A 22,157-nucleotide genomic window follows, 5' to 3' on the forward strand; every position below is an offset into this window, starting at 1 on the left:
TGCCCGCTTTGTCTGTCTCAGTCGTTGTGTCCTTGGGCAAGACATTTCACCCTCCTTGCCTCCTGATAGTGGTCAGAGGGCTCAATGGTGCCTGTGTATGGCAGCCTCACCTCTGTCAGTCTGCCCCAGGGCGGCCCTGGCTACAATGTAGTCTACCACTGTCAGTGTGTGAATATGTGTATAAATGGGTGAATGACTGATTGTAGTGTAAAGCGCTTTGGGGTCTCTGGGGGCTTAATAAAGCGCTATACAAGTTCAGGCAATTTACCATTTAAAATGTACATGCAGCTATTCATCCATCTATTGTCTTCCACCTTTCGGAGTTTGGGTCACGGTGGCAACAGGTCCAAGAGGGAAACCCAGATATCCCTCTACCCAGCAACACTCTCCAACTCATTCTTGGGGATCCCAAGGCATTCCTAGGCCAGAGGAGATATATAATCCGTCCAGCATAATCAGGGTCTACCCAGAGGTTTCCTCCCAGTAGAACATGCCTGGGAAAACCTTTAAAGGGAGACAATCAGATCAGATGCCAAAACAAACAGATGTGGAGGAGCAGAGGCTCTACTTTGAGCTCCCCTTTTGATGATAGAGCTCCTCTTCCTATCTCTAAGGTTGAGGCTGGCCACCCTACCGATGAAGCTCCTTTCAGCCTCTCGTATCCAGAGTCTTGTTTCTTCAATCATGATCCATATTTCGTGACCGTAGGTGAGCGTTGGAAGCGACAGGTATATCAAGAGCTTTGCTTTTTGGCTTAGCTCTTCCTTCACAGACTGGAGCAGCGCCCGTATTATTGGAGAAGCAGCCCCGGTCTGTTTTCCTTCTGTCCCTCCATCCTACCATCAAGACACCATAATATAATACTCTTCAACTTGACTCAAGTCACACAGTTAAAAGATACTTGTACCAAATACTAAGGAAATGTATGCCAAACGGGAAAAAAATGTAAAAAACTTAAGAAATAATTTTGGTGATCCTAATAAACCAAAAACAGGAAAACAAATGTCAGTAAAAAAATAATGTGTCTTTTTTGTCCAGCGTATATAAATATCTAGTCTCAGTGGTATATGATTGTACTCTTTGTATTGACTGTAAATATAATAAACTTTTTTTTTGCATTTTTAGATTGATTTGTCCACTGTGCTGAAATAATAAAAGAACCTAAAATGAACTCTGAGCAGACGTCCTCTCAGGCACATATCAGTGCGTCGCTACATGTCAGTTAGACACAGTCCCTTATAAACAACACTTACATACTTAAATACAAAGCGTCAACTGAACTGGTAGTTTTAAATTCTACTCTTACATCATGTAAATAAAGCTCACCTGCTATGCCGCCGTTTGTTTTCCCTTCAATGCCCTTTGACTGATGGAATATCTCAAAGTCACCTGTTGCGTCAGATTTGGAGGTGAGAGTGAGAATCAGCAACACGGCACCTCAGCACGGTTGGGTCAGCTCCTCTGTAAAGTTGATCCTGTGTGTCTGATCGTCCTGCTGCTGTGCAGTATGTGTCCAGAGTCTGAGTGGGTGTCAGGGTCTCCAGAGTTTTTTTATTCATTAAAGGTATGTTTTGTGGGATTGACGTTAAAGTCCGAGGCAAAAGGTTAAAGGTCGGGGAAGCGACTTGGGTCTTCTTTGTAATCAGTGGGAATGGTAAAAATGAATTCATCAAACTCGTCGTAGCGAAACTCCTGAAATGTGACCGTGGCTGTGATGGTGGGAAAGACAGGGATGTCTGCAGGGAAACAATGAGTACAATCAGAAAATCTTCAGCTTACTGCAAAAAACATTTTACACGATAAAAATGAAAATATTTCTGTCTTTCTCCAAACCCCAGTGTTCCGGTCTGCTCACCGAGTTTGACAGGAAAGCCGGGGGGGAGCTTCATTTGAACAAACTCCCTGAGTTTGTTAAAGTGCTTGAAGGGTGCAATCACCTCCAGGACATTCAGTAACCTGAAGGAAGGAAAAAGCAATCATCTTTACAGGTTTACGCAGTGCTGGTCAGAGGTTTACAAGTGCCCCTTTTCCATTGGCTCGATTTAGGCAGCTCTGCCCTGTTCCACTCGGTCTGTCTCTACTCGGTACGGTACCTGTTGTGTTTCCTTGGACCCACTGAGGGCTGGAGTTATGGCTGTGCCGCTATTAACGTTACTGTGTGACATAGTCACATTAAAGTAATTTGCGTGAAATATAGAACAAAATACAAATAATGTTTGTATTAGTGTATGTGCAACAATGTCTTATATATTTTTTATTGTATAACATGATCCACTGGGATAATCATCTGGACCACAGCCCAGCCAGAACTTATAAAATAAAACACATGGGTTCTGATGTGAGGGGGGTGTGGCGGGAGGAGTGGAGAGACGCTGCCGTCTGGACTGGTAAAGCTCTAAAGTTTGCAATTTTGGGATTTATAAGACAAGGACTTTAAAGAGCAAAACCGCGGACCTTTGGAGTTAGTTTTAGGTTGGATATTGGCACTCTGCAAATTCAGCAGGACTTCCTCCCGTTTGATCCGATGCAGACAGTCTGATTACGGGCAGCTGCTTTCTGTCTGCTCCCCCTTCCTGGTTTGCTTAAGGAGCGTCCATTAATTTCTGAACCAAACACGCAGTTTCATGGTGGTATTGTTTTGTGTGTTTTGGGGGAAATGTTTGTGCATCAGCTGAATTTATGTGTGATCAGCTGGTTTAGGATGTTATTAAAAACAGCGTGCCGTCTGTGTGTCATTCAGAAAGCTGATGTGTCCTTTTTCTTTTCTTTCAGCCTTCAGGCATAATTTATGATTTATAAATAGTAAAATTATATTTGGGTTTGTCCCGCTCCGGCAAATGTGGTCCTTAATATTATTGTAGACGTTATTGCATTTTATTAACTTCTCATGCACTGACTCAGCGAAAGCCTTGTCATTTCTCCTGGTCCCATGGCCAATCAGTGAACAGCAGTCTGTTCACGTCACATGTAGTCCCGACTCAGCCCCATTCAGACCTGCTTAGGACCAGGGACCATGTACCGGTTTGGAAAAAACAAGGAAATGCTTGCAAAGCGGACTGAGTGGAGTGGAGCCGGGCTGAATTGAGCCAGTGGAAAAGGGGCAACACACTCCAGATCAACATAAATGTCATCATATGTTTGGGTTTAATGAACATCTGGCCAAATGTATGTTAACAGCTTGAAATACATTCAGAAATCTCCACTATTAAAATAAATGTCACTTTGCAGGTAATAGAGAAACCTTGTGCTTTTGGTAGCCATCAACAAGGTACTAGCGTACTTCTGGTTGAATATTTGGCTCTTTATGTCAGAAAATGATAGAACCCACATAAACTGGTTGTTTTCCAGAATCAGAACCTACTTAAACATTGTGCAAACATTTTCAGTAGGTATAAGGCTTGAATCTTTTAGAAGCTTAGTGTCAGCCTGGTTTATCAATCCCAAACCCAGTTCTGAAGTGTGTTTGGGATCATTGTCCTGCTTGGGCAACCACATTTGTCTTTGTTTTAAATGGCTAATTGATGATTTAGAGAAAGTTGATGAATTTAAAGGTAGTTTTCCTTCTTCATTCCTCCACCTATTTTATGCAATGCACCAGTAGGTGCATCAGTAAAGCAGACATTTAGCACAATGCTGCCACCAACATGCTAAGAGTCTGTACAGTGTTTTTATGGCTAAATGACTCACATTGATTGATTTAAATATTCTCCTTCTCACTGTGGTTTAAGATTCTTGTTTATGGTGGGGTTGAGCCTTGCTGGTTCCAGGGTCATTACAGAACATTTGAGCTAATTTCCTGTCATCTGAGGGGGAAGCAGTTTGGATCATATATTATGGTTGAAACTGGGACAATAAGACATTCATGCCCATAAAGAGTGTATCTAAACTTCTCACTGGCTCTCCACAAGTCCTTTCTTTCCTATTTCACCAGATTAGTGTCAATTCACCCCTATGCTATTACCCGACTGTCTAGAGGGTAGCTTCAAATAAATACTCACGATTCAATGCCCAGAGGGAAGTCTTGACTCATAGCTATTGTGGCTTTGAAGTTTTTCTTGCTTTCTTTACAGACCAGCTCCCTTCCTAAATGAGGTGCTCTGAAGAGAGAGATAAAACAAACATGAAGACATCTCAAATCATGCCAATTCTGTATATTGATCATGTAGGCAAAAATCATGTAAGCTTCTATTAAATTCCTCTAAGTTCTTCTTTCATGAGGTTTTAGACATCTACCTTCCATTGTCTGCAGTGATGTATTCCTCCCAGGAAATAGTGCTGGGTAAGGGGGGGGTTAAAGATTGCCTTCTTGTCGGCTAAAAGGAAACAAAAAAGGAATAAAGTCAGAGAAGGTTGCACTTAAAAAAACATCACACTGATAACAAGCCAAATAAAATTATGCAAGTAGGGCTCTAATTTCAGTTAAAGTAATCCACCTCTACAGATATTTTTATATTGCTATTAATCTGATCAGTCCCCTAAGGAGAGTTCACGTAGGGAGACCCTACCAGGAGCTGAAGCCCAGGACAACACAGTCCTCAAGATCATGGGAGTATTTAAAAGTCCTTCAACACAGTATGGTGGCAATTTTAAGCAGGGGGCTTCCAAAGATCCTTCACAAATTATCTAAAATGTGTTATTAGTTTGTGGTTATTTAAATGTTTTGACTTACATGTGCGGCAAATCTAGCTGTTGTCATTAGCTGGTAGCTTCACCCCATCTGCCTAAAGGTTGCAGAACAAAAACCCACCTTTCACACAGAAGCTGAAGGAATGAGAAGCCCGGATATCCATGGGCTCACAGATCCATACCATGAGTGCCAGAGAAGCAATAAAAGCAGCCACCTGAATAAAACCACTTAGTATGACTGTCAGCGGTAACACTTTCAGTATCCAAATAGGAGAAAACTTGAATTATAGGGCCTTTGAGATGTTTTTCGCCCTCTTCAATATTTTATCATATAACAACCACAAACTTCAAAGTACTTTATTCAAACATTATGTAACAGGGTAGGAAAGAAGAAGTAGTGAAGAGGCTCATGGTGACTCTGGAGGAGCTGCCAAGATCCACAGCTGTTGAACTATTAGTTTTTCAACCTCCAGATGAGATCTTTATAGAATAACAAGAAGTGAACCATTGCTAAAAGAAACCCAACTGTGCACATTATGGTGAACACCCTATCCCCACCATAAAGCATAGTGGTGGTGGCATCATACTGGGGGGACAATGGAATAATTTGGATCAAAATATTTTTATTGTGTCAGATTGGCCCAGTCAAAGGCTAAGAATCTGCAGTACGGCTTCAAAACTGATGTCAACAGACGCTCTTAATCCAAGCTGACTGAGCTTGGACTATTATGCAAAGAAAAATGTAGAGGTCCTAAGCTAGGAGAGAAATACCCCGAGTGACTTGTAGATGAAAGTGCAGTGAATTGAATCTGGGCAAGCTGAACACAGATGCCCATCACACTCTTACCATTTTTATTCTAACTCCATGCAATCCCCCTAAACCACTTATATCTTTTGATCAGGTTCTTCTTATTATATCACAATCCACATAAAACTCAAGGGAATTGCACTTTGTATGTGGTGGCTTTAAACCTATTGAAGAGTCCTCCCATCAAGATGAGGACAACTGAGTCAGGTGAATTTTCTAAATCCCCCTTGACGACCTCCATCTTTGCCAAAGGGTTTTCTGTTTAACTGAATTGTAGTTAAAGTTTTTTGTATGTTTATGATCATCAGCATTCTATAATAGTCTTCCTATTGCTGCAGTTTATTTTGGTTTTATTTCGGATTTTATGCAAAGCACTTTGTAACTTATGTTTTGAATAGTGCTTCATAAATAAAGTGTTTTTTACTCATTTCACTTAAATCAGTAAAATTTTGAAAATTGTGTATTATTTCCCTTCCACAACATGTATGCTGCATGTATGATTGGACAGCTTGTTCTGGCTGTCCCTGAACTGGATCTAGGGCAAGTTCTATATTGGTAATCCTAAAATTGACATTTTCCCAGAATTAACTCCTTCTTGTGAATGTTCATGTTTGAAAATGTGAAAATGTTACCCCAGTTGACCTCTCATCTGTAAGCTGTGGTGAAGTAACAAGGCCAGGATATTACGGGGCAATGACAGGGTTGACAAGCCATCTGAATGTTCTAAGGGAAGGTTTAACAACTTGTGAAAAAGAAACGAGTAAAGAAACCTTGGCTTTACAATTGTAAAGATGTGTTTTCCCTGCTGCCTAGACATGTTGTTGTGATGAGTATACAAAGGCTGTTCAGACCCGAATCTGCTGGTATGCCGGTCCCCTCCCCTCTAGTTCCACGGCACTGGGGTTTATAGAAATCATTCTTGTCATCAATGGTGTCGGGCTTAGTTTGAAGGTCTTGCACAATCGCCTGCGCCCACAGACTGAGATGTTCTTTCATGCCGTTGTTAACAAACCTACATAACAGCAGCAGCCCTCTTCTCTGAAATCAAAGGTGAACTACTCCTAAAGCAGAGCTACAGGCCACTGTTACCCTGCCTTTTCACTTTCATAACTCTATAAAAGGACTCAATGATAACAGAGAGCAATGTGAGTAAACAAAGCCTTCCACAGAACAAGAGAGAGTGCACAAAAACAAAACACAAGAGAGCAGCTAAAAAGCATCCAGTGAGTGTTGGGAGGCTTTGTTCTTCCTGTGTGACTGGCTTTACACTCAATTCAGACAACTTGCTATACACACTCTAGAACATACTACAGTGAGGGGTTGTCATGAAGGAAGAGGGTGTGAGAGAGGTGCGGCTTTGGATCATCACAAGGTGGCAGTAGTGGGTCTAAAATTCAGACCAAGTGGCTTACAAACAGGACATCAAAGAATCATCAGCCAGATGCAGGCAGGAATTTTTCAATAAGTCATGCAAATGTCTGAACAAAGTCCATCAGGAAATTCATGCTGTTTCCACAGGCTTTATCCCAAAATTCAAACAACAGTTAGGTATTGTGAGGTTAATTTAGTCTGATAGACTCAGGTCCTACCCCAAGGGTCCAGAGGGACGAGACAGTGTCAAGACTGGACTGGTGGTTACGCTGCAGGTCAAAGTAAACAGGATATCTATCCATGAGTGATGTCCCAACTTGTATTAGAAGTTTTTTTAAACATTTTTAACAGTAATTCTCTCCTGTGTTTCGAAAAAGCCAAAACAATCAGTATCTAAGAACACTCAATATGAAATATCAGTACTAAATCACAGTCCAATTTTTTACAAATTATTAACAACCTAATAAAATACTGGTGTGTAAAACTAGGGGCTGGATACAGATACTTTGTGAAATGGTACACAAAGCCATAGCATCCAATAGATTAATTAAAAGGAATTATTAACTGTGATTGAGATAACTTTGCGAATGGAAATGAAATGTTTTATAAAATGGGCATGACAAACATCCCATTCGCATTGCCTTTGAAAACCATTTATACCAGACCACCATAAGCGTGTACAAATCTGTGAACTGGAGGTAAGAGGACACTTAGATTAAATTTTATTTTACAAATAAGGCAGTAACATGACAAAAATGTGACAATGTTTAAAGGATATGAAGGGTATTGCAAGGCAATATTTCAGGCACCTTTCTATCAGAACAACAAAGGATCATAACATAATGTTGTGTCACCTCAAAGTTCTGCTCGATGAGGTTTCCTCCTTTGCTCAGACTCTCCATAATAGCTTTATTCCTCAAGATATCCTCCTCACTCAGATGCTCTCGTCTCTTCCTAGACTCCAGCACCAGGCCGTTCACAGAGTAGAAATCTGCCAAGAAGTTTCCCACGCGCTCCTGGCGATAGAAGAAACAGATCAATCTCCCTGCTGTATCAGCAATTTCCTCTCTAAACAGAACAAAACATGAAGAAGACAGAATTTAATATCCCCTATCTGATTCACTACCCCTATGCCCTCCTGCTCTGTCTGCGTTGTTTTTGACCTCCAGCCCATCGCCAGTGGTCCTTTCCTGGGTTTCTGATTTATTTACTCTCTTTTATGCCTGGTTTCAGAAATGTAGCAGGAACATATGAGTACTTGGGGCAGAGTAGCATAGCTGTAGTTTCTACAAAGTAATCATGTTGTAAAAGCAAATAGCTAATTGTCATGTGAAACACTATGGAAGTCTGAGTGGCTTTCTAGAACATTTGGCCATATACACATTTCAAAGAAATGCTGACAATACTGACAGACATAAGTAGTATGACTAAACAAATAAAACTGAAAAAAATACCCTTTTAAATGTTCTCTAAAATGTAATAAAAAGGCCATTTCTGGTGAAAAATAAATTAGAACACCCCTTTTTAAATGGCTAAAAGGAGACATAGGTTTCTCAGATTATGTGTACGTGAACCTCAATATTCAGCATTTTGAAGGAGGTTTGACCTGTTTAAACATCAGACATTTAGTTTGGTGTGCTCCTGACTGGTGAAGTGAAAGTTAAAACCATCTGGAGATGGAAAAAGCTGTCTGAGGTCTTCAGAAAGAAGACTGTAGCATCTTATGAGTCTAATGGAGGTTCTTAAGAGGCCTCAAAAGTTAAATCAGCCAATCCACTGTAGGGAAAATGATAAATGTGGAGGAAATTCAAAACAGCTGCCAATATGCCAGCCTGTCCAGGCTAATTCAGGCCATGAGCAGATGCTAAAAGAAGTCTCCAAAACTCCTAATGTGTCTTCATGGTGGCCTACAGCAGGCTCTTTCTACTGTTGATGTGAAAGAGTACGTGCCTGTACAATCCGACTGCAACAGTCTAAGTTTCATGGAAAATGTACAGGAAGGAAACCTCTGCTCTCCTAGAAAAATTTGAAAGTCAGACAACAGTTTGCCAGAGCGAACAAAGACGAAGACCAAGGCGTCTAGAATAATGGTCATTGAAAACCTGAGTTTAAATTTGAACAATGTAGACAGAGGACAAATTTGGCATGAATGAAATATAGCATTTCCAGAAATGAACCTCATACTGTAAGGCATGGAGGTGGAAGTGTCATGGTTTTGGGATGTTTTGCCACAGCAGGACCTGGTCAGCTGACCAACATAGAGTACACCATGAATTCCACTGTGTATAAGAGGGTGCACAAGAAAAATGTGAAAAAATAAAGCTAAAGCAGAACTGGACGCTAAAACACGACAATTACCCAAAATACCAGTAAATCCACTGGCTGAGAATTAAGAAATTGAGAGTCCTGGAATGGCTGTCAAATCCCAAATCCTTATCCCTTTGAGGTGCTGCACTTAAACAGGTTGATCATGCAAGAAATCCTTCAAACATCTCACAAAGAACTGATTATTTAATTGTACATCCTATTTGTTTTCCACATGACTGCCTATAACAACCCTGATGCATGACAGAACCAAACTAGACATATAAGCCAGAATAAGAATTAATGGTCACAGAGACAATTTCTAGATATACACAGCAGAACACAAAACACTACAAGAAATAAAGTATATGATTCAGTGCTGACATGTATTTATATCTATAAAAAGATATTTTTTGAGAAAACTTGCGAAACATAATAGTTTAAAAAAAAAATAAAAGTAAAGAATTTAACTACTACTTTAAAACGAAATCAGTTCAGGACCAATTGAATAATGATCAAGTTTCAATTTTGTTTCTGTATTTGGAACAAACCACTCAAAATTCCAGAGATTCCATGACCAGATTGATGCGTATGACCTTGAGGACATGCTTCAAACAGCCGAGTCTGTGGGAATTATAAAAACCTCATTATAACCAACACCCACCGTCTTATCCTCTCTGAAAAGCCATCCGGTCTGTGCCCTAGAGAAAGTGATGGACTTGGTGGAGAGTGTGGCGGAGTAAACGTCACTGCTCATCAAAATGTCCACCTCCTCCTCTGTCTCCATCTCCGACTCCTATAAAGACAGAGCAGAGAGACATTAAGGAAAATAAGCTCTTATTTCATGGTGAAAAGCAAACATGCATTCAACATCTTTGGATACATCAATAACAACAGAAGGAAAAAAACATCCATAGTGAAATGTAATTTTGTTCCAGTATTTTAGCAATTTAAATATACTTAGTTTTAATATTCTAGCCTAAAGTACAGGAAGTTCAAAACACTTTTACGTCTATGTCTGCCTAATTTATAGTCGAAAACCCCTAAAAGCTGACCTGCTATGTGTAATTATATTATTTCAAAGTTAATCTTTCCAAGTGTTTATTTCTGTTCATTTTGATGATAATGGCTTACAGCTTATGACAAAAAAAAAATAAAAAATTGAATATTAGACCAATAAAGAAAAGTTTTTTTTTAATACAGTTGAAAGGTGCCTCCATGTAAATGCACTCAGTGCTTGGTTGGTGATCCTTTTTCATGAGTACCGTAATTGCGATGTGACATTGAGGTGATCAGCATGCAGCACAGCTGAAGTGTTCAGCAAGCCTACGTTTCTTAAACAGCGGCCTTCAGCTCATCTGCATTGGAAGCTCCTATAGATCCCCTGAGGGGTTTACGCCAGGCCAGTTATGCTATGAATTTAGGCATAGTGATACCATGGTTGTTAAGGGAGGTATTGGTACAGTGGACCGACACCAGCAGATAACATGGCACTAAAATGACATGAAACTTGAAACTGCACCTAAAGTGACTTGGATTCTGTGCCTCTACAGTTCCTCCAGACTTTGGGACATTGATTTCCAAATAAAATACAAAATTCACTTTATTCTCTAAAGAGGATTTTTGTGGTGCGGCGGTGGCACAAACATAAAGCGTGCGACCCACATACAGTCTTCGACGCAGCTATCACGGGTTCAAGTCCTGGCCCGTTAACATTCACTGCATGTCTTCCCCTCTCTCTCCACTCCATTTCCTGTCGGTCAACTTACAAAATAAAGGCTACTAGTGCCACAGAAATTTAAAATAAGAGGATATATAGCCCCTGAGCAACAGTCCAATCGTTTTTCTCCTTAGCCCAGGTATAACGCTTCTGACAGTGTTTCTTGTTCATTACAGGCTTAACACAAGGAACGTAACCTTTGTAGTCCATGTTCTGGATAAGTTTGTGTGTGGTGACTCCCATCAATCTGTCCTTTACAAACCTACCCAAGTAGAATCTTGAGGCCTTGCTCCACAATCTTTTCAAGGTTATCGTTGTTACTTGTGCACCTTTTTAATCACACTTTGTACTTCCACTCAATTTTCCACTAATTGCTCGGATATAGACTTCTGTGAACAATCAGCTTCTTTGGTAATGACTTTTTGAGGCTTACGTTCCTTGGAGGGTGGAGGGTGTCAGTGACAGTCTGTTAAACACCGGTCAAGTTAGCAGCCTTTGCCATGGTTATGTAGGCCATACTATAATAATCCTTTATTAAAAATCTACTTTTATTTTATGCTATATTCTACTTTTCAAAGAAACTGAATTTTGTGTTTTTTATCAACTGTAAGCCATGATAATAAAAATTAACAGAAACAAATGTTTGGAAAATCCAATTTGTGTGAGCTAAACTTGCATAGTAAGTCAGAGTCATATTTTGAATTGAATAACAGAAATAAATGTACTTTTTATAATCACTTTTTAATATACTTTGATATTCTAATCCATTGAGATGCACCATTGTCAGGTTTTCACAACCACAGCTTACTTGTGTTAGTTACAATGAACATGGCAGGTTTGGGGACCACCACATCTCACTCACCTCGTGGTGTATCCGCTGGTAGACCTTCTGTTCATTGTCCAGTACAACAAATGACTCGGAGGGAATAGCGTTGCCGTTGAAGATGAAACTGAGGTCGCCACGCTGGCATTTCATATCAGTGAAGTCTATCAGGGTTGTATCCAACCTGTACCCACAAAATATATTTAAAGAGACAAAAATAACATTTAGTTTAAAGGGTGGCGGTGGGGTGTTAAAATAAATTACTGCATGACAACCAAAGAACTCACTTGCAAAACTTATTGACCCTATTTTATACTTAGAAAATGTGTTGTTAAAACTAAAGGGGTACAGAAATGTTGCATGATTGGTCTACAGAGACTGTACATGCTAATCAGTGCCAAGGGAGATCAAGAATAAACTCCAGACTCCTTATTTGTGTCCTTGTTTGTCTGTGTGTGCTGTCAAACTCTGCAGCTTTCAACCGAAGCACGACAACAAAGAGAATAAATGATCTGCATGTGAGGACCAGACACAGTACAGTGGAGGCTGCTATGAGTACATGTGAAAAGTGTGACATATTGTAGCATCAGAATGCAAATGAACTTGATGTGACAGTTTTTTCCCCTCCCCTCCCCTCTCCTCTCACTTTTTTCCCTTTCTAAATCTCCAGAATAATGAGAGGACATTTTGAATACCAAATTAGACAGCCAGGAGCAGTTTCAGATGATAATGAGAAGCTCCACATCAAGGTTAGCTCTTACGGGAAAAGCACAAAGACAGAAAAACTCAAATTAATACTTTAAATTGGTTTAGGTGATTATGGCACTAAAATGTAGAGGCTCATGTTTATATTCTGGACAAAGGAGGAGCTATTACTTTTAGAACTTTAACAAGCGCTAATAAGAGTGTAACTACATGTCATAGCTATGTAAGCTTTACTCTAACAGCATTAGACTTTTCCCCAAAAGGCAATGAAGTGATATGGATTCCCACTGAAGATTCATTACAATGTGTCAGTGAGAGCGTTTCACAGTGTGACGGCACTTTTAGTGAGTGAGCTAAACAGCACAGTAAAATCTACAGTAATTCTCCATCTACAAGGCTCTGACTCAAACAGATGACAGAAGTTAGAGATCTGTGCTCGGAGGCCTTGCCATTCACTTTCCTCCTAGGCAGGCTCTAATTTCACACCCTAGTTCACAAAACTGAGCTGATGAGCACAAATGGGACGCGAGGAGGGATATCGGAGAGAAGAGTCGTTGAGAGCAGTACATATAGACAGAAGTTAATGTCACTACACTTATTTTACTAAAAACGGTGTCTTTGGCACAAGAATACTAATAAATATCCATTCTTAATGCTTATTTGTTTTGTTTTTTTGTCGTATACTTTTTTTGATAAGACTTGCCTGATGTTGATGCCTTGCTTATAAATCTTACACGCATCTGATGGGAGGATTCTGGACAGCAAGGGCACTGCAACATAAAAACACACAGAGAGTACATGTGAAACATCTGAACTGCATCTAAATTTAGAAAGACTGCAAATAATTAAGGGTACAATGCATTTAAGACTACAGAAGCATATAACTGTGCGGCTAGTGTTCTTTACAGCTGCAATAACATGCACTCTGACTGCTTAATATTTAATGCCTCAAAGACTTTTCAGAGTCCTTTGGAGACAGAACGTCTGCTTCTATCATGCATATGGATACTTATTCTTTCCCATTTAGTCAATTATTTACAAAATCCCAAATGTGCACAGGAGTCAGACAGGGATCACTCTTTGGCCACAGTAACCAAATGCTGATATGATACACTGGTTCAACTTGGGGCTTTTTTCTCACTAGTCATACTTCATCTGAAATACATTATTAATAATACCACAAATTACAAATGCAGTGGTTAACAACTGTCTTGTCCCAGAAACTCACTGTAGAGGAATGTGTGTCAGTTCAGGTCCAGCTGGAGGAGTAGTGTTCAGTATGCGACCACTGGTCATTCTTCATATAGAACTGGCAGGAAGTCACTGAGATGATGATCTAACTGAATCCTTAACATGTTCCTGACTTTGACGTCAATCTGATTCAACTGTTGAATCCGACTACATCCTAACTGAATCTGTGAGGTTCATTTACAACATTTAATAAACCAAAACTTCCTGTCACTCTACAGGGCCTTATATTGTGACATGTTACAACCACAAACCTCAAAGTCTTTTTGTAATTTTGTGTGATACACCAGCACAAAGTAGCAAATAATGGTGAAGTGGGAGAACAAAGATATATGGTTTGTACTGTTTTTTCAAATACAAATCTAAAAAGTGTGGTGCGCGCTTCGTTCTGATACTCGTTCTGAATCTATACTTTGTTGAACCACCTTTTCGCAGCAACTTAGCTGGGGCATGGGTCTTCCAGCTTTTCACATCTACAGACTGCCATTTCTTTATTTTTATTTTGCTAAATATGTCAAGCTCAGTGAGATTCGATGGACAGCATCTGTGAAGATACATTATTACATCTTGCCACAGATTTTAAATGGGATTTAGGCCTGGATCTTTAACCCAACCATTTCATCATAGCTCTGGGTTGTTTTTTTTTTGGAGTGCAGGACTAATAGTTCTTCTGTCAAAACATTCTCAGTTACCACGGTCCTCTTGATTGCTCGCATGTTTAATCATGTCAGTTTAGGTGGACAGCCATGAATCGGTAGGTTTGCAGTTGTGCTGTGCGGTGGACTTAACAGTGCTCTGTGAGACGTTCAAAACTTGGGGCATTGTTTTAGGATCTGACTGTTATAACGCTCTTAACAACTGTATCCCTGAGCTTTCTGGTGTGTCTCTTGGTCTTCTTGGTGTTGTTTGTTAACGTTTGCTCTCTAACAAACCTCAGAGGCAATGGGGTTGTCTCAGAACAACCCCATTTACTACATAACAGAGGTAGACTCTACTAAGTGGATGATTTCTGACGGCAAAGCGGGCTGAAAGCCCCCCGCAGAATACTGTCCAGATTTTTATTTGTAAAAAAGATCTAATAGAATATCTGTTTCCTTCCATTTCACAATTATCCACTACTTTGTGTTTGTCCGTCGCAAAAAGTCCCAACAAAATAAATTAAAGTTTGTAGCTACAATGTGACAAAATGAGGTATGAATAAGTTTGTTTTGAGACAGCATTTAACTCACCCCAACTCTGGAAGTCCCAGTGAAGCTCCAGGTAAAAGTCACCAAGCTGTAGACAAAGACTCAATTTTAGATAGAACTAAATGTTCAACAAAATAGTTTTGAAATGGTTCCAGTTTCATTACATAACTGGAAGTGTTATCCTAAGCAAATATTACTTAAACTGAAACAAACAGTGTAATAACTGGGGACTAACTTGAACTTTGCATTAATAACTGTTTGAGTAATCGACTGAGCACTTAGAGCACCAGGATGTTGAATATGAGCCTGACAACTATAAAATCAGTGTTAAAACAAGAATTACTGGTGTGTTTTCAGTAGTCATGATAAAACAAAGTTCTATTCCAAGTAGAAATTAGCAATACATGCCTTTAAATACACACATAAAACCTATTAAGTTGATCAATTTACTGCTAGATTTCTGCTTCTGATGTTTTTAGTTTTGCTGGCTGTAGGAAAAATGCGCTCTTGAGCTGATTAAGAATGGATCCAGAAACATCCCACTTTCTGAACACACTAGACAGGCACGACTCAACACAGACTAATTACAGTATTATGCACAAAGGTTCCAGTTGCCTCATCTCACCCCTTATGATCTCAGCCTATCTGTAAAGGCAAGTGAGAAGAGGACTGCAAACCTCTGAGTCTTAATCATCTCGGGGAGATGATTATATGGAAAAAAAAAAAACATGCTTTACCATTATTGTATGATCTCATCATGTCTAACCAGGGGTGGGTAGTAACTAGTTACATTTACTTGAGTATCATTTTCAAAGAAATGAACTTACAGGAGTTTTTTACTGCACCATACTTTTTACTTCTACTTGTGTACTATTTCTGGCTACTCTACCCACCTCGAGTTACTTCACTGAATGAATAACAAACAGGTTTAAACAAAAAGACGTGTCTATGTCTGGTGAGCCTTCTAGTTCGTAAACAAGCTTCATGATCTAATGTTATTGTCTGCTGAGCTTGTTGTGTGTGCCATTAGAAGGGCAAGTACAGAATATACAGTAAACAGTCTATATTGCCACTGGAAGTACTTTGCACTGTTCTAACATGTACACCTTACCTACTCAAAGTATTGGTTTTAAAAGTGTTACATTGTGGAAAACTGAGATTTAAATCTCAGGAGATTTATACAACAGGCTTTAATCTGAAGCAGTCAGACTATCGTTCAGTTTTTTTCCCCCCTTGAATACGTTTCGACATCTATCTATTTGCAAGCAGAGCTGAAAAAGTGTGTGAGCAAGGCAGCATAAAAGTGTGACTCAGCTATACTAGTTTTGCCAGTAGGAATGGGCCAAAACTCCAGCAAATTATTGTGAGAAGCTTTTGAAAGGACAGCTAAAACATCTGACAAAGTCATACAGTTTAACTAATCTAACTACTCCTAAAGAAATGTGCATAAACTTCTGACTTTGAAGATAGTAATAAAAAAAATGTCTCTCAATACTCTCAGATAGTGAGAAAAAAATGTTTTTTTATACAAAAGCCCCTTTTCCATTGCTTGTAGAAAGCCCCAGGGTTTGAAAAGCCCAGTTTGCAAACCTCTGGTTTCGACTATACATTTGCTTGTGTTAACAGGCCTGAAAATCTGTGTTATGCATTTAGAAACTAAATAAAATTAGGAATCAAAGTTAAAAGAAAAACAACAAACTGGGAAGAAAACATTTTATTACCACAAAAAGCTACATCTCATTTTGCCGGGAAAACACAACCAAGTACTACATACCTCTTTGAGGGCTTTCAGCAGCTTGGGCCTCTTGTCCTCCACACTCTCCCTGGACTGCTGCTTCAGCTTCCTCAGCAATGCTGTGACTGTGGGAGAGGACAGAGACAAAAACAAGCATTAACACTGAAGAAGCTTTTCCTCTATGTACAAAAAGAACAGACTTTCATCACAGAGAAAAGAGCACTGGACGGCATGCAATCGGCTCCAACAACAGAAAACTCTTGACTTGACTTAATATTCTGCTTTATTGGGTCTAAGTCCCACTTCTCTAAGCGGGTCATCCATGCACTCTACTATCCTGCTGTTGATTTGGCAGAAGGAAAATCTGCTTTTTAAAACACCTGAAAATCAGCTTTAACAGTGAGAAACTTGCATCGAAAACCCACTTTAATATTTCAATTGGCCTTAACTGATCTTTATTATATGAACTATTCCCTTGACTCGTAAAATTTTAAATTGTCTGCAGTCTAACTTTTGTTTGGATTTGCTTTAGAAAAAAAAAACATTAATGCACACATCTCATACCCACTCATTGCCATTTTGTCCTGAACTGCTTCCATGTCATATCTACATAGAGAAACTATTTTTAAACATGTTATTTTATTGCATATAAGTTGGTAGTTTGGTACTTTTAATGAACTGAAGAGATAGTCATAAAAATGATAAAATTTTACATATATTTGATTTATTTGTATATAATTTTCTAACAACTTTATTTGCACCCTATTTCCTTTGAATGTGAATCTCTGCATGGGCCAGTTAAGGAAATATAAGATTATGGCTCTGGATTAGGGCTGCAAGGTGGTGCAACTGGTAGCACTGTTCCCTTGCAGCAAGAAGGTCCTGGGTTCAACTCCCAGCCTGGGGTCCTTCTGCATAGAGTTTGCATGTTCTCCCCCTGCATGTGTGGATTCTCTCCACCGATCTGAGATTCTCATGGGATGAAAACCTCAAGTAAAAATACCATGGTTTTATTGTATTTTACTGTAAAGTATTTACAAAACATTTTAAACAATGCATAACAAGACAGATACGCAACATTTTGTCTAACTCTGCAAAAACAAACACATCATACTCATTATTAGACATAATATTTTGACATACAAAGACTTAAGCAGAAATACAGAACAAACAGCTACTAAATTTGACAATAGTTTTAATAGCCAGACGATATTTGCTGGTTAATATCCGCTCTGGTTGAGCCTGCATACATGCCGTCCTTAACTTACCAGCTGTGGTTTTAAAACCATGCTGTCTTCATAAGGGTGATGGATGTCATTCTTAAGGTTTCCACATGAGCTGGAAATATTTAGAAACAGCTAAATTTGGCTTTCTTGAAAGCAGCGGAAATGTGTGGGAGCTGACCAATGGTTGTGCAGCAACAAGTGGACACTCCGTTCCCCAGTGGTGTTACTCAAAGTACCATATAGCTGGAGAAAACTTCAGCACTATCTCTGTCATCCCCTAACAGAGACTTAAAACCATGCGAAAACTACGGTGGAAAATCCTACTAGCTTTAAAGCTGTGACTTTAAAACCTTGCTATAACTTGACATTGATAACTGGCTTTTGGCAGGAGCATATTGTACAAAATTACTTAAATACTCATCAGTTGCACTGTAAAAGCAAATACAAACTAGAGCTGCCCGACATTAGAAAATCATATGATGGTAATATCATTGGGTAATAATGCTAAGGGCTGCGATAAATGTAAATTTTCCTGATGTTTAACATCTTGGTCTGTGTCTGGTTTGAGTTTCTACTACAGTAAACCTCCATCCTGGCTTAATTTCTTATCAGTATGCAAAGTGTGCTTTCCAATATTAATATAGCACACAAGATTACATATTCAAAATATATTGTGAAGCTCTAGTATAAAACATCCCCCTGGCGGGTATGATATGACGATTGGTTGGCAGAGGTTGATTACGGGTAAATATGCATTTGATATAGCAAAGATACTATGATTTTCACAGGACAGTGCAGCTCATAGTGGGCATGCAAGGACACATACAGGGGTTGGACAATGAAACTGAAACACCTGGTTTTAGACCACAATAATTTATTAGTATGTTGTAGGGCCTCCTTTTGCGGCCAATACAGCGTCAATTCGTCTTGGGAATGACATATACAAGTCCTGCACAGTGGTCAGAGGGATTTTAAGCCATTCTTCTTGCAGGATAGTGGCCAGGTCACTACGTGATACTGGTGGAGGAAAATGTTTCCTGACTCGCTCCTCCAAAACACTCCAAAGTGGCTCAATAATATTTAGATCTGGTGACTGTGCAGGCCATGGGAGATGTTCAACTTCACTTTCATGTTCATCAAACCAATCTTTCACCAGTCTTGCTGTGTGTATTGGTGCATTGTCATCCTGATACACGGCACCACCTTCAAGATACAATGTTTGAACCATTGGATGCACATGGTCCTCAAGAATGGTTCGGTAGTCCTTGGCAGTGACACGCCCATCTAGCACAAGTATTGGGCCAAGGGAATGCCATGATATGGCAGCCCAAACCATCACTGATCCACCCCCATGCTTCACTCTGGGCATGCAACAGTCTGGGTGGTACGCTTCTTTGGGGCTTCTCCACACCGTAACTCTCCCGGATGTGGGGAAAACAGTAAAGGTGGACTCATCAGAGAACAATATATGTTTCACATTGTCCACAGCCCAAGATTTGCGCTCCTTGCACCATTGAAACCGACGTTTGGCATTGGAATAATTGACCAAAGGTTTGGCTATAGCAGCCCGGCCGTGTATATTGACCCTGTGGAGCTCCTGAAGGACAGTTCTGGTGGAAACAGGAGAGTTGAGGTGCACATTTAATTCTGCCGTGATTTGGGCAGCCGTGGTTTTATGTTTTTTTGATACAATCCGGGTTAGCACCCAAACATCCCTTTCAGACAGCTTCCTCTTGCGTCCACAGTTAATCCTGTTGGATGTGGTTCGTCCTTCTTGGTGGTATGCTGACATTACCCTGGATACCGTGGCTCTTGATACATCACAAAGACTTGCTGTCTTGGTCACAGATGCGCCACCAAGACGTGCACCAACAATTTGTCCTCTTTTGAACTCTGGTATGTCACCCATAATGTTGTGTGCATTTCAATATTTTCAACAAAACTGTGCTCTTACCCTGCTAATTGAACCTTCATACTCTGCTCTTACTGGTGCAATGTGCAATCAATGAAGACTGGTTACCAGGCTGGTCCAATTTAGCCATGAAACCTCCCACACTAAAATGACAGGTGTTTCAGTTTCATTGTCCAACCCCTGTAACAAAACTAACAGTTTCTCCATGAACATGACTGACAATAAAACATGGTACAGAGAGCATTCAGATACAATGCACAACAATGTAATTTTTTTCCTGAGACATAGGTCAACTTTCTGCCGTCAGATGGGACACTTGATTCTTCTAATCAAATGTGGTGCTCTGCCTGCAGGGAACAAAAAACTCCAGGAAGTTCAAAGGGAACAAACTTGGCAGATATGAGGCTTACTGGTAATACGCTTTGCCTTTAACCTCTTTATTGACCAGGGGGAGAGGCATAGTCATGCAGACTTTTAACCATGAGCAGTCACATTATCAAACATTCACAGCCCCTTAACCCAGTCTGGAAAAAGAGGGATTCACATCTGACTATCATGTGTTTATGTAAGTTCTGTCTGTGGCAGTCAAAGTGTCCTGCTTTTATATCAGACTAAAAGAAATTCTATACATATTTGAAATTATCAGTAGTCTGTCTATCAAAGAGGCTCCAATGGGTTGGAGACCAGTCAATGTTCAAAACGAGTAATAATTATTGTTTCACCAACTCCACATGTAGTTGTACAGGTTCAGAAGTAAAACTGGGCTAAGCTGGAGCACAGCACACACGTGCCAATTGAACCTGACACAACCACAGGATGTTGGGATCTTTGTGGACTGGCATAATGAGTGCTGACAAGCACTGGTTGGAGTTCTTCTTGATCCTCAACACCTCTTGCCATGACAACGAAAGGCGTGCAATCTAACCATCTGGCCATGGACAACTCAGCCAACACAGGCAGACATTCTCGGCTTTAATAAGGTGACTGAATCAATGGGTTCCACTACTACCTTGTAATGAAAACAGACATTTTCCATCACCTCGAAGTGCTACAATTTAATTAGTGGAACTAATAAAACAACTGCCTCTGGAAGGTCTCAAAATATCTGAGAATAGTTACTTGCTGGATAGCGTATGCTGGCTACAAATAGCAGCTGAAGCTCTTCATGTATGAACATGTATTTAAAGCTGACCTTTAAAAATGTAATTAGGCTTACATATACAACACCAATTTACGGAAAATACCAATCTAGGCACTTCACAAAACAAACAGCTGCAATTCATATCCAGAATTATATATTCAAAACAATTCAATATAATTCATGCATATTTAAATTCAACTGTAAACAGTCCAGTCCTACTTATAACACAATGCAGTCAACATTTAGTTCTAATGGCAATTAATAAAGAGTTGTCTATGAAAGGAAGGTGATTACATTGAGTCATCCACTGTGCAGCCATCTGTCATACTGAGCATGGGTGGGGTCACAGTAGAAAGCAACAACTGTATCTTACCAAGAAGAAATCTCCAGGAAAGTATAATCATCTCTGTTTTATTACATTGAATTAATTGTTTACATTGAATTAAGTCTCCAATTTGCTATGAAACTATAGATGTGCCAATCAATTAACCAGAGATCGGAATCAGCTTGATCAGCACTGATCAGTGCAGGACAAATCTTTTTTTTTTTACCCTGAAAACGCCATTTTTGATCTATAAATGCATCAAACAACAGCATGTAGTTAAAAGCAATTATTTGAATTTCATTAAAAAAGATTTTTTTTAAATAAATAAAGGTAAGGAACATGTGTTTTGATGCATAATCTCATAATTCCTTCCCTGTTATTTGTCTCTAAACTACCTTTATGGTGGAACTTGCCACACATTTGTTTACCTTTTTGTGTCACAGTCCTTGTAAATCTGAATCCGTCAAAATCAACATCAGTAGCACAGACTTCAAAGAAAACTGGAAAAAGTATCAGCCAGAAAAAGTCTGATCGGTGCTCACTACAAATATATAAGCAGGAACTGACTGGGACTAACATGCATTGTGATGCTGGAAATACTGCAATGCTTTACTTTTCAGTAGCTTAACTAGCTGTAAACATAAACTAAATCAAACTTCAACCAGCAGATGCTTCTTATCGTAAAGTCAGAAGATAGCATCTAAATATTGATCAAAGCCTAGTTTGAATTTTAAACGACAGTTCCCAAAACAATAAGGAACTTTCCTTTTTAACACTCATTGCACCAATTATTGCATAAATAACATTCTGGTTTGTATGATGGTGCTGATCTGCTTTTATAATTCATCCAAACTGAACACAGGTGGTCCAGTGGTACATCAATGTGTGTACAGAAACTACGCCCATGTTACAAAATCAGTGGAGTGAGAACAGCACGGTTAATAAAAGCAGTGTGTTGACTGTCCCCTGTCCTACTTCACACATGCATGCCAGTTCTGCATTATGGCTTCCTAAATTAACGGTCTC

General features: G+C 39.6%; 1 protein-coding gene across 2 annotated transcripts in view; it reads right to left on the bottom strand.

Moving 5' to 3' along the window:
* Nucleotides 1–1,531: 1,531 nt before the first annotated feature.
* The window catches only part of ankrd13c (ankyrin repeat domain 13C), a 33,313-nt gene continuing 12,687 nt past the window's right edge, over nucleotides 1,532–22,157 (bottom strand). The window contains exons 5-15 of one of the 2 annotated variants that reach the window (XM_047375173.1): nucleotides 16,567–16,652; nucleotides 14,835–14,880; nucleotides 13,061–13,127; nucleotides 11,692–11,836; nucleotides 9,774–9,905; nucleotides 7,660–7,821; nucleotides 7,024–7,074; nucleotides 4,234–4,313; nucleotides 3,999–4,097; nucleotides 1,856–1,956; nucleotides 1,532–1,736 (exon numbers count right to left, since the gene is read on the bottom strand). In XM_047375173.1, the coding sequence (XP_047231129.1) occupies nucleotides 1,606–1,736; nucleotides 1,856–1,956; nucleotides 3,999–4,097; nucleotides 4,234–4,313; nucleotides 7,024–7,074; nucleotides 7,660–7,821; nucleotides 9,774–9,905; nucleotides 11,692–11,836; nucleotides 13,061–13,127; nucleotides 14,835–14,880; nucleotides 16,567–16,652 (1,100 nt within the window). In that variant the 3' untranslated portion in view covers nucleotides 1,532–1,605. The remainder of the gene's footprint in view (nucleotides 1,737–1,855; nucleotides 1,957–3,998; nucleotides 4,098–4,233; nucleotides 4,314–7,023; nucleotides 7,075–7,659; nucleotides 7,822–9,773; nucleotides 9,906–11,691; nucleotides 11,837–13,060; nucleotides 13,128–14,834; nucleotides 14,881–16,566; nucleotides 16,653–22,157) is intronic. The other variant, XM_047375175.1, reaches the window with a different exon arrangement.

Source organism: Girardinichthys multiradiatus, chromosome 9, assembly GCF_021462225.1.
Source record: "Girardinichthys multiradiatus isolate DD_20200921_A chromosome 9, DD_fGirMul_XY1, whole genome shotgun sequence".
Classification (NCBI taxonomy): Eukaryota; Metazoa; Chordata; class Actinopteri; order Cyprinodontiformes; family Goodeidae; genus Girardinichthys; species Girardinichthys multiradiatus.